Source organism: Chlamydotis macqueenii, chromosome 4, assembly GCF_036417535.1.
Source record: "Chlamydotis macqueenii isolate bChlMac1 chromosome 4, bChlMac1.mat, whole genome shotgun sequence".
In the NCBI taxonomy this organism is placed as follows: Eukaryota; Metazoa; Chordata; class Aves; order Otidiformes; family Otididae; genus Chlamydotis; species Chlamydotis macqueenii.
In genome coordinates, this window is record NC_141559.1 from 10,629,331 (window position 1) to 10,642,810 (window position 13,480).

Here is a 13,480-nt window from a genome sequence, read left to right on the forward strand (position 1 = left end):
TTGGTTAAAGAAAATATTGTGGACATGAGAAAGCAAATCTTTAGAACTTGCTTCCTAAATTCTGCCCGAAAATTGTGTGCATGTATGAGTTGCAAGAGTAAATCTACATTTCTTGCATACACATGAATCTATTTCATACGTGTAAATGATGTTATTTTACACAACATTTTCACAGGTTATCAGGCGTAATGTGGATTAGAAAGGAAAAAAAATGGATGCAGAGTAGATTCACCAAAGAAGTCACAGGGATGACAGACTCCTGTTTTAGCAAGTGACCTGAGTCCTCTGACTTTTATCTTTTCACCTCCAGCATCATGGCTGCATTCCGCACTGGAAAAGGATTCATTATGAAACTGCTTGAATGCAACCTTTCTTTATTCATAAGGAACTTTATAGCTGCCGGTACTGTGGATTCATCTTATGTCAGAGTAAAATTCTGTCACTTTGTGACTTTTTTAGTTGCCTATTTGTGGTTTGATTTGACATCCATCTCTTCTCAGTTGGAATTCAGATGACAATTGAATGTAGCTGCACACAGCTGTGGGTATGGATAGGAAATGAGATCTAAAACAGTTCTTGCTTACAAATGAGATGCAGTAATAACTTTTTATCTGCTCTACCTGAGATCAAGTGCTGTGTGCTTTATACTTGCAATATTCTTGATGTCCAATGCGGCTCCACTGCTTTTAATTAATTCAACAGGATCCTTCTGAGCACTGGAATGTTACGGTCTGTACCCTTACCCTCTCTGGCATGACTTTAGCCTGTGTCAACTGGCTTTCTTCCCTAACAAGTCCTGGACGTGGTGCGGCCGTCAGAACATGGGCTATTCCTGAAAGCAGCTTGAATACAATCACACTATATGGCCCCCATATATTCCTCAGTGTGGCTGAGAAATTTTAATAAAGTGGATATAAGTCATTCCATTGTGGTAGTCTTAAGTGACAAAGAATGGTCATGGGCAAATTTCATTCTTGGGTAGAAACTGAGCCAGTATGTTTTTTTGAATAAGAGAAGTTTTGAAAGGATTGCGAGAAGTTTATATCATACACTGAAGTATGTGATCTTGGTAACCTGCGAAGGACTCTCTGGAATGTGAGTGTATGCTGCTCATGAAAAACAATGCTAAGTACTGTGCTTTAGAAATGGAAAATAAAACGTTCACAAAAAGAGAGAGGACATACCTGCTGGATCCTAATGCCACTTAATCCCTGCTAGGAGAAGAGGGGTGGTGGAAAAAAAATCATGGCAAAGATAAATTGGATAGGAATACACAGTGTGATGCCCCATGTAATACTGTAATGCATGTTACCTCATGTCAGAACAAGTAAATTTAATTATTTCAAGCCAAATCCAGCATGATTAATTTAGGCACCTCTGAAGGCCACCAAACGGTGACTTACACACGTCTGCCTCTCCCTTGACTCTACAGGGAACTTAGGCACTTAGAGCAATTTAGGAGGAATGGTTCATATCCCTCCTCTTCTCCCCAGGGCTCTGAAAATTTGAAGTCACATTGTAGCCAACCTTTAGTGTATTCTGCATTGGTTAACTCTCAAACTGACATGTTCATTTTCAGGCTTGCCAGCTTAAAGAGATGTATGTTGTAGATTTCGGAAGAGTGCAATAAAATGGTGAATTTTGGAAAAAAAAAAAGACGCAAAACCACATGGAGGAAGATTGAGGAGAAGACATTATTGTTGCATACAAATACATAAGCATTTTTTATTAAAAAAGAAAGGAATCCAATGCTGGTATTCTAAGGAGAGTACCAAAATAATTAGCTTACAGTGAATCAGGAAGAATGTGAATTTGCTTCTAGAACATGTATGCAATTAGAATAACTTGCTGATGGAGAATTTGGAAATATTCTTAGGGAATACGCTCTGTGCTAAGTTTGACATACATCAGGAATAATTTAGGAGTTAAGTGGTCTTAATACAGTATGTAATTATAAGAACTTTTGCAAAATTAAATATTCTGTGATTCTCTGAATGTAATGGTGATGTCTTGTATTATCTTTAGCGTTTTCAGGTAGATAATGTGATTATAATAGTACAGGCAGACAAAAATGCTTTCTTCTGCTCACGGTATCTTGTGGGAAAAGTATCTTTGGTGTTTCTATGGTACATTATAGAATATAGCTTAGCACTTTCTGTGCTGAATTGTAGTAACTAAAAAGCATTGTTTCTGTAGTAAATAATGGCAACCAGAGATAAATCAAATCTGACATGTACTACGCCACTGGGCTGTTGCTGGCAGTGAAGAAAAAAAAAATTGTCAGCATTTAGAACAGAAAATCAAATACACATAAAAGTGTCTTATGTGCCACAGAATATTCATTATAAAATCCAGGACTTTATTCAAAAGAAAATCTGTCTTAATCGTATGTTTAATGTAAAGCATATGTTGATTAAGGTCAGTACTTAATCTTAAGCCTAGGCTTGAGGATAGTCCTAAACAGAGAGAAATTTTATCTAGTGCTTACATGATACTTACTCTTAAGAACTGAAATGCTTTTTTTTTTATTTTTTTTTTTCTGGAGGATCAGCTAAATCCAGGTAGAATATAAAACTCAGAGCACTCCGTAACAGCAGAGAAACATTATTTTAGTGACTGTCATGATGTGTCAACATTTGTATCAGGTTTCCCACTTGCCATATGAAAATATTTATCAACACATATTCCAAACATCAAAAATATATTTTATGTATGTCTTTTCAGATCTTGAAATGACGCTAATAGAAGTAGCAATGTGTGTCAGTCAGAAATTTCATCAATAAACTTTTTTCAAAAAAGAGTGACAAACTGTTTAAGTTGTTGATATACAATTCAACACTATGTTCAGATTTGAAAAGCGGCACTTGTGTACTTGAGTGCAAAGGACAAACCTCTTTCCGCCCTTTCGTGGAGTAGGTAACGCTGTTTGTCATGTTCTCTAGATTATCTATCCACCACTGACAAATTTTGGTTTGGCTGGGAATCCCTGTTTCTTGAATTGATTTGAATGAGTATAGACATGGAAATACATGCACTTTGTGCAAGGCAAAAGGAAAGAACAGTATATGTGGTTGCATTGTTTGTTTTATACAAAAGCTTTTTGGCATAATCGTCTTTGTTCCAGAAGTAAAGACATATTCTCAGAGGAAGGAAAGACTTTAATGGTCTGTGGGTTTGGTTTTTTTTATTTAGCTAAAAGCAATTCTGTTTCCAGAAAAGACTCAGTGCAACAATTACAAACTTTTGCATTTTGGTCTACTTTATTTATTCACAGCCTGAAGACCTAATGCTCAATTTTTTTTTTGTTCACATGAAGTCTGGGTAATTGTACCCGTCAGTCCAAATGCTGTTGGTTTATTTTAGAAACTATTTATATTTTGGGTTTTGCAGATCCCAGAAAGAACATTTCAGTCATGCTGAATTCCATGTCTTTATTAGGGACAAATTCTCCCTTGGTGCAACTTACGTGTTCACATGCAGGAGCTTCTCCTGCCTTCCCTCTCTTGTCAGATGCCAGAAATGGCCAATCAGAATGCGGTCTCATTCTTACCTAACTCCCTTGGTGGCCTTCAGGAGTCTTCAGACATATACATAACACACAAACAACGGCCACCAGAGCCAACTGCCTCACTGACATTAGGGGAAAGTTGGGCTTTTTTTTTTTTTTTTTCTAAAGTACGAAAGTAAGTATATTCCATCATCTTTTTTTCAACTACTTGCTGTAATACAGAGTTGACAAAACCACATTAATTGTGTAAAATGTAACATGGGCATCTGGAACGCAAGCTATTTTGTCCAAGTGTGCTTTACGGAGTACATAGATTTGAAGCACAAAATCTCTTCACTAAAGCCTTGAAAGAAAAGAAAAAGAAGTTCCTCTTAATTAATGAGGAAAAGATATTATGAGAAAAATATTATTTTCATATTTGTGTACCAAAGTTTATTGGGCTGGATAAGACAATCTCTTTATAATGCCATTAGTGGAATTTTCATAAAATATTATTAGCGATGCTTTTAAAAACTTCTTTAAGTAATAGCTCATTTGAAAAAAGAAAGTCTTTATGGATTGCAAAAGATGCTGAATTGACACCTGCAGTGACTGGAATACTTTTTTATCCACAGAACATGGGTGGCAGCAGAGTAATCCCCATCCTACATCCCCCAGCCCCAGCCCCAGCCGTGTGTCTCACCCTTTGCCTGGATACACCACTACAAAGGGTGAGGGAGCTATGGTAGTTTACTCTGCATTCCCATTCACTTGTTGACCTTTTTCCAAAAATATAGTTGCTGATAGCTAAACTAGAGCTCCAGGTTGACTGACACAGCCAGGTTATTTCATATAGAATACCTCTACCACTGCTTCAGTCCTGGTCTCTGTTCGCTTGGGCTGAGTTAAAACACGAATGCTGAATTTGCAGTCTGTTGGTTGTCACTAGAATTATCCATTCCTGGCTCTGTCAAAGCTAACGGGACTTACTGAAGGGCAATATTTCATCTGCTGCAGTTAATGTATAGACTGTAAAGCAAACCGTAAAAAATATAAAGAGAGTTAAAATTAATAATGCAAATTTAAAACCAACATTACTGTAATATATACAAGGTAATTAGCTCCTTTTAAAATTATTGTTCACTACAAGTGAAAGGCATTCAGTGTAAAGCCTGAATAGCTGGGCTGTCTCTGAGTGGAATACAGGAGATTAGAGCCTCCCGTAACCTCTGCATCAGTTGCCGCGTTGTGTGGGGACCACCTGATCTGCATAAACGTGGCATGGTGAGGCACACGTCTTTTACAGGGGACCTGCAAGGAAAAACGTAGTGCGTTGAGTGCTTGCATAGAAGCCCATATCTGAAAGCCTGTATGAAGACAAATGTTACTTGGATATTGTGGTAACTTACTGAAATAGCAAGATGGCAGTTTACATACTGGCTTTTCCCCTTGTTCTCCTGTTGCATAGCTTGCTTTGATGTAAAAGAGAGATTTTTAGATGCAAGTGCTTTCATTCTCCTAAGTGAAGGGGGATCAGCGATATTTCTGTAACAGCTGCAGCACACCTGGCATTTGATATTCTTTGGAGATTTTGTTATCTAGGGGTTCATTTGGATCTTTAGACTGTTGCACTTGAGGGAACTCAGGACTCATTCTGTTACAGCAGGTGTAATGCTGTGGGAGTTTATGGAGATCCTAAATGTAGGACAGAGCGAAAGTGACAGTAGTTGTAATAGGTACAGGATGTGTCTTCTGCTGCTGCTTTGGTTGCCAGCTGCGGAGGGGTGCAGTGGGCCTTCTCTCCATCCTAGTTAGGCTAGCTAGCAATACTAAGCAGGGGAGAATTTTTTTGGGGGGAGTTTGAAGGTCTTCCAAGTACAGGCAATCCCTTCTAGGCTTTGCCAAAAGAGGAAATGTGTATGACTATTCCTGGCTGTAAAGCAGTCTGCCGTCAAGTTTGGATGCAATAGGATGATTCACAACAGGGTGAAAGGAAGATTTATTAAAGAGACTAGGGCTTTACAGTATTTTCCGTTCATTTCTGATTTATAAGCTAGAAATAATCATTGCATATTTTTATTTTCTCTTCTTTGTTTCATATGTTAGTGTTTTTCATTTCTTTTTCTGTGCATCTCCCACTGATGTCTTTATATGTCTTCTTGCATCAGTCTACACAGAACTAGCTCACTGTGGATGGGAGGCTTACTAACGTGTACTGAAGAAAAATGAATCTGAATATATTTTTGTTGGTTTTTACTTCCACTTTTTATTGCAATTACATATAAATTTTATGCATTAAACACTCTTACTGTAACACTCTGTTAAGGTCCTTTGGGGAAGGATCAGTAGTCAGTACAACACAAATCGTTTAGCCTAATAATTTTAATTGGAATAGTTGTGATTCTTCAATCATCTTGATCACCTCAAACACTATTAGAATATATGTACAAGTAGTATAATTACATTAAGAGAATTATGAAACTGCTTATTATTAAAACCCTCTTTCTAGCTAGTACCCATGCTTACACAGACTTGAAGCTTCCCTGACCACTAGTTTGAGAGTTTGGAACAGGAGATAAAATAGGGATGAAAGAGAGCTGTGATTTCAGAGAAGGTATTAGGCACCAGAAGTTATGGTGTTCTTGTTCCAGCTCTTACACTGACTCTGATACTTCCATTTCTATAGCACTTGCCATTTCTGGATCTCAAAGTGGATTATAAAGAATAGTGATTTAAACCTTCCTGCACCTCTAGGAGATAGGTAAGCAATATTATTCCCATTTTACAGATGGAGAAATTGTGATGCAGAGAGGCTCAGTGTTTCTTATTAAAATTTATTTATGAACACACATGCATGTACACACGCAGAGACAGAAATAGATGTCAGAACTTTCATTGCATTCTGTTTTAAGCTAAGTCCATCCTCCTTTCCATTTAACCTCTCTGATTTATATTCCCCATCTGTAAAAAGACAGAAACTGGTATAGACATGGAGAGATTTGCTTGCACATAAATTCCCTTGCAAATGCAGAAAGAAAACCCCATGGAGGACAAAAGTTGACTTTGAAATCCAATGCATTTTATGTGTTGGCAGAGGATATTTTAGGATTTGGGACAAGGATTTTTGTAGGTGGGGAGAGTTGCAGGTGTTCTGCACCCTAATGTGTAATATTTAGTTATTGCTGTAGAATGGCCCAATTGTTTTGTAATATAAACATATTAACTGAAGTTTAAAAATTAAAAAAACACACTAATTTCCATGGCAAAAGACTAGACACAGCCAGTAACTCAATCTCTGTATTACCTCAAAGAATATTGTAAAGAGCTTCTGCTGTGCAGTGCCACATCAGCCCGAGGAACGCACTGTGTCAGACAGGAGTAGGACAGTAGTGCTGCACGAAAGCAGCAATTGCCCCGGCTGCGCATCTGTACAGTTTTCTCCCATGAAAGTCCTGCTGTGTCTGTACTGCAGCATGAGTTCCTCGATGGCAGGCAGCAATCTGGACTACTGTACTTGCATATTTACAAGAGAACTGAAATTATTGGTGAACTTTTGGAAAAAAAAAGTTTTGAAGATCAAATATAAGTCTTGTTAGTGTTATTACTGTTATTGGATTCATTGTTTCATGTAATATTTAAAAAGATATTTTAAAAGATATCTAGAAACTTGTTTGGTCTGATTGTATACTGCATCAAAACATCTCAAAGATTCTGATCTCATTAATCATAACTACAGTGTAAAAAAATATCTTGCAGAAGCTTTTAACAATCCTTTCTAATTCTGCTACTAATTTGCTACAGAAGTGAAACATTCAAAACATAATATATTAGATGTTTTCATTTTGATGTTAATAACGTGTCTGGCAAATGTCTGTATGTTGAATAGATAGCTTATAACTCAATGTTTTTCACATTTTTCTGCATGCATCCTGTGGCATAGGCAGGCTAGATTAGACGACCATACCATACCCATGTTAACACTTTCCTGTAAGTAACCTGACTTCCCTGTGATACAGTAGATACATTTCATATATTTACTACTGAATATATACCATGAATAAGTATGGCTGATGTATATATTTATGTTAAATGGAACGGAGACTGGATGTGTTTGTGTGTCAGCATGCAAGCATCAACATGTACATATGGATGGCTTGATTCAAAGATTCATTCTGAAGTTAAGATTCCTTTTTGTTTTAGTTTTAACACTTCATGCACAGAAATATGTTGAATTTCAGGTAGGGATTTAGTTGATTTGGAGCTAAGGTAAAACCTGATTTTATCATTGCAAGCTTTACTAAACAATAATGATGCTGCTGCTGCTGATAATAATAATAATAATAAGTGAGTTAGTTCCTTGTCTCAACTTCATGTGTGACTGAGATCAGAATTTAACCCAGGGTCTTCCTGAATGCGAGTACAAATCATTTGTTACCTTTGCTCCCAATTACAGTTAAAATAGCCAGTGTCTTCAGGTAATATAGCTACCACAGCTGGTGGATTAGGATATGGGTTTGCTAATGCGTTGACCTTCTTCATCTGTGTAACACGAGTTAATTTCCAGCCTGACAGTAAATGCTGAAATTTGAATTGTGGCACTAATGCACCATTTTTTTTTTCATCTCTGCCAAACCAGACTAAAGGGTCATTTGGTGATGAGGATAATGGTTCACTTTGCAAGAGAAGGAAAACCGGCTTCTGAATCTTTGGGGGATTCTAGATCTTGCTTCAAATAACAAGCTGAACTAGGAAAAAAATAGGCTTGGAAATTCCAGTAATATTGAACCTGCAAGTCTGACTGTTTGCCGTGTTCTTATACTGATTCCGTATAGGCACATTGGAATACTTGCCATGACACGTTAGACAGAATAATAAAACAGCATGTGAAGTTTGGTTTTCAGGCTATCGAGCCTCAAAAAGACTTTTCTCTGAAAAGTGAATCAACATTAAACTGTTTGCTACAATGGGAATTTTAAGCGACAGTTTGTGACAAGTTTTGCTTGTTTCTCTAGACTCTAAGAAATACTAAACCTAAGAACTGTTGGAGACTGGTTATTATTTTTTTTTCCTCTCAGAAGTGTCTTTCTTTCTTTCCTGCAGCACGGAAAAGGATATGCTAGTCACTTCTACAGGACTTACCTGAAGCAGCATGATTTGCACAAAAGTCGACCAACAAAAAGCATCAACTTTCAACTTCATTATCTTGGCCATCCAGTTCTGTGTAACTGAAGGATTTGTGTGCTGTTGGAGACATCATGGCCAACAATAGGACCTAATTGCTCTCAGCAGGCCTGAGAAATGAGTTGAAATGTGTAGAACTGTAGAAACTTCAGAGGCAACTGATCTTGCCTCTCTGATCAGTGTGTGCCTGTTTACAGCACTATATATCTTTCTCTCTCCAAAATGTCACTGAGCCCTTTAGATGTTTATATTCACCACAAGAAGCCAATCGTACAGATAAAAGAAATGTGCATTATAAATGCAATATCACTGTTTTAAACTTGACTGTTTTATATTATTTTTGTGTGATCAAGTGTTCCCCAGACTATTCCAACTTTACAAGAGAGATTGTGGTCATGTTCTTTTCACCTGTGGGTCAAAAAAAATGTTGTTAATCTGAAGACCCACAAGATTATCAAAGACATTCTGTAGTTTATACACCGTGTTGCAAAGTGTTTACTGTACTATTTCAAAGCTTCTAAATAAATATAAAATATATATATATTATATTATATATAATTTTCCGAAAAATGTGGTACAACTTAGTTGATTTTTAAATGGATTCATACAGTCTACACCATACACTAAAGTGAGAAGGTAATTCAGGGTTCCTAAGCTATCCTTGCTAAAAACAAAAATAAAATAAACCTTTAATAGTACTTCCCCAATATTCGTATTTTGGTCAATCCTGTTTTTCTCGTTTGAAAAAAAAAAAAGCTGTAAGCAACAACATTTTGTCTAAAAGTTGTAATGAATTTTCAATGCCAAAGATGCAGCTGTCGATATTACCAGAATGAGCGCTATGTACTATCAGAGGTATTAATCACTCGCCATTATTTTGATTATATTTCTATGGTTTTTAATTTGGAATCACAAAATCTTTTATAAGGCTCTATAAACTCACCTGTATATGTTGTTAAAAAGAACACTGGGTGTCTGTACATTTTGCAATGTAAGATATAATGTAAGTGAAGTTAAGTATTTTAAGAAAATCATCCCAAACTCATAAGTGTGCATACATACATAGGTACATACACACACAGACAAACACACACACATCTCTCTGACATAGTTTTGTGAAACTATACAAATATATTGCCTAAAAATATTTCTCTTGTGGCTAGGAATAGTTGTTGATAGAATTCAAATTACCGAGGCAAAGTATATGCCAAACTATTGACTCTTTTATCACAAAGGAGATTTGAAATTAGGAACATGGCACATTCTCAACTGACCCTTCTCCCACTGGAGTTAAAAAGGTGTTGGCTACCATCTTTGTTGGGAAAAGGATTAAGCCCTTGCATATAATCTTTATGTTCTGTAATAATTCTGTGGTCTGAAATGGTATCTTAGAGCATTTCTTTTCTATGAAATATTGAAAAAGGTAAACTTGCAAAGGTAAAGTTTAAAATTACTTTCATGTCCATGGAGTTTAAGTACCATTTACTAAATGTAAAAATCTAGTAAAATGTTTTTTTTCTTTTTTTTTTCTTTTTGTATTGTGGTTTTTTCCCCACTGTATCTTAATATGTCAAATATTGAAAACAAATGAGAGAACACTGTGTTATCAACCAATGTCTAGCCAAATTTGAACAAATTGCTAGCGATGACTCAATATTGAGTAAGGCAAGAGAAAACCTCTCGTTGATTGCAGTGGAATTTGGATCGAGCCGTTACATAGAAATCCTGATATCCCCACCAGTGCTGCCACAGGATCAATGTGTGAGAAGCTGAATTTAGCCACTGCTATGTCATAATAGAGTTTGGATTTCTTCCTTTTGTTTTTTTTGTTGTTGTTGTTAGTGTTTATAATGACAGCTTCTATTAGATAGAAGTATATAAGTCATCTGTATGGAAACCATCCTGCTATGGATCCAAACAAGACTCCTGATCAATTTGCAAGAGCTCTTTGTACAAACAGCTGGACCAAGCCCTGAAGTTATTAATTTAATACTCCAAACAAAAAAAAAATATGCTTGTTACGTCTAGCACATTTGCTAGTAGCTATAGCTACAAAATATTTTATGGGATCCTTTTTAAAATGTATCTATTGTACAAAAAACACAATCCAAAAAAAAGCACCAACCATAGCTTATTGATGGGAGCAAACACAACAGTGAAATGTTTCTCTAGCTGTAGGAGGCAGGACCTACAGGCTTTGGTAATTTCATTAAGAAAAGCAACAAAACTTGTGACAAATATTTAACTTAAAGGAATTTGTTAAATTCTTGTTTCTGCTTTTACAGCAAGAAAGTCCTTGCCCTTCTTAGAAGTGTTTTTCTTCTTTTCCAATTATCTCTTTAATATTAGACATGTACTGTAAATTGAAGTTGTTTTCAGTCCTTGGGAGGAAAAGGAAATGTTTTTCCTTTCTAGTTCATGGACAGTTGAAGTGTTCGTATTTAATGAAACTGCCTTCACATTTTGCATGCCATTCTGTAAAACTTAACCATATCATAGCCTGTCATTCATTTCCATAACTGAACCCTTTCCATGAACAGTGTATGTGATATACATACCCTTTTTTGTTGTTGTTTGTTTGTTTTTTAAATGTTAAATGATGTTGACATTGGTCTGTGTATGCATAGAAATCCTTCTGAGTTCACTAGAAGAGTCCCAGAGGGAATCATGATAGGATGCAGAACTGTTGAGGAAAAGGAAGTTTTTAAGTACGACAGCCTGGGCTCCCAAGATACTTAAAAACGTATCTTTTGCTGATTTCCCTAGCTCACTATGAATTTCAGTATGATAACCTTCCACAACACAAGCTTTAGGATGCATTAAAAAAACAGTTCATAGCTGCTGCGTCCCAAGAGAAGTGCTGAGAAGCGTATTTGGCAGCACAGAGGCTCAATTTCTCCCCTGTTTCTTTGTTTTAGTGGGGAAGATAACCTGTTGCATCCAGCCAGCTCCCATTGAAACTGACTTGTTCAGCATCTCCCATATATTTCATCATGCTACTAGGTGCCTATCTGCAGTGGTAGGTATGTAAATGCCTTTAAACACTAGCTTTTGTATTTGCCTCTTCCTTTAAACATATGTGATGCAGATGTCTAAGGACTCTGTTTCGCATATTGGACACAAAAGAAGTAGTCAGAAAACGTTGAGATTGGATATTAAGGGGAAATAGCTATACCCATAAGCTGGGATAGGGGAGGTTCTGAAATCTCCTTCATTAAATGTTTTCAAAAATAGTTCAAAGTATACCTGTCAGGGATGATATAAGTGTACTTAAACTTGCCTCAGAGAAAAAAACATGGACTAGCCTCTCAGTCTTGTTGTTCTACGATGTTCCTGGTACGGCATGCTATGCTTTGGAGGATGTGATCTGTAGACAGCTGTAGGAATAAGAATGTTCTATTCTTCAGTTACGTATCAGAAGCAATATTAAAGTTTAATTTCACAATTTTTGAGCATAATAGAACAAGCTGTCTGTGTGGAGAACTGTCTTTGGAGTAAATTAAAGTTCTAGCATGGAACACAAGATCTTATAAAGGACAACAAAATTGAAACAGACATGTAAATTTTTTTTTTTAATTCCTGATTTAGATATGTAACAATGGGTTTCTAAGCAGCTTGCCTATTCAGTTTCTTCAAAACCAGACTTCAATTTTTTCTAGACAAATTCTTCCACAACTTAGAAATACTGAAATATTTCACTACTTGAAAGAAAATTCCAATTGTTTAATGCAAGTTTTTACTAGGCTGCCTATTGAGAGAAAGAAAAAAAAGAAAAGAGATATTTCCATTAATATATTCTCAGCTGATTTCAACAAGGTGTAGTAATTTTTCATCAGTATTGCTGCAAAGTTAAGTGGAATGGCAATGCACAGACAAATGCAGTTTGTAAAGATTATGCTTCCTGCATTATAGTCACTGTATATGTGTGTGGGGAGGGGTGTGTGTGTGTGTGTATAATTATAGTTCAAAATCTGGTAAGTTGCCACTGGATTTTTTTCTTACAGGAGTACACTCCTATCAGTAAATGCAAAAACAAGGGTAGAAACATTTATGATACTACAAAATTAGACTTGTTCCTTCTTGTAGAATGGAGTTTTGCATTCAAGATCTGAGTTCAGCCCCTTCTTCGTGCATTATACCCACCACCAAGCACATAGTTCAGTATTTGACTTTCCGAATTTTACCTGCTTGTGGTAGGCTTTTTTTTTTTTTTTCCTTTGTTTGAGTACTATCATTCCTCAGGGTAAAGGTTGGATAAATAGATAGTCTTCCTAGGCTGATAAATTGTCACTGCAATTTTGCAAAGTTGTGAAATATTTGTGTGTCTTATATGGAGAAAGCTGATCATATCCTGCTATTGTTCCATGTTCAAGTCTTGAGTTTTATGCCATTGAGACTTTTGAATTAAAATCTATACAAAGGCATAGGGGCCAAAATAAGCATCTTTGAGATACATTTAGTTGTTGCAATTTGATTGCAAAACATTGGCATCAGATGTCTATAAAGAATACAAGTTGTTTATCCTTTTTGAAGTAATGTAAAGGACAGCCAGTAAGAATTTATTATAATATTATGCTATGAGAAATTCTGAAACTGTGAGTTAAATCCATTGCACTGATCCCTACAATCAGAGCTCAAATTCTTCTTAAAGAGCTCCTTCGTTTTATTTTGTCTCTAATCTGCTAATCTGTCTTGGTATGAAATGGATACCTATATATAAACAAATACACACATCCATTAAAATCCATTGTTGAGCATCTGTGTTTTTGTAGATATCCTCATGTGTAAGAAATGAGCAAGAACTAACTTGGA

At 36.2% G+C, this 13,480-nt stretch overlaps 1 protein-coding gene across 9 annotated transcripts in view; it reads left to right on the forward strand.

Annotated features, from left to right (window-relative positions):
* PCDH10 (protocadherin 10) overlaps positions 1-10,486 on the forward strand; it is a 33,893-nt gene extending 23,407 nt beyond the window's left edge. The window contains exons 5-8 of one of the 9 annotated variants that reach the window (XR_015258536.1): positions 4,123-4,218; positions 6,174-6,248; positions 7,428-7,474; positions 8,588-10,486. Coding sequence is in view for 5 of the 9 variants with exons in the window: in XM_086747567.1 (XP_086603693.1) it covers positions 4,123-4,218; positions 6,174-6,208 (131 nt within the window). In the remaining 4 variants the exon portion in view is untranslated. The remainder of the gene's footprint in view (positions 1-4,122; positions 4,219-6,173; positions 6,249-7,427; positions 7,475-8,587) is intronic. The other 8 variants (XR_015258537.1, XR_015258538.1, XR_015258539.1 and 5 more) reach the window with 8 other exon arrangements.
* The last annotated feature ends 2,994 nt before the right edge of the window (positions 10,487-13,480 follow it).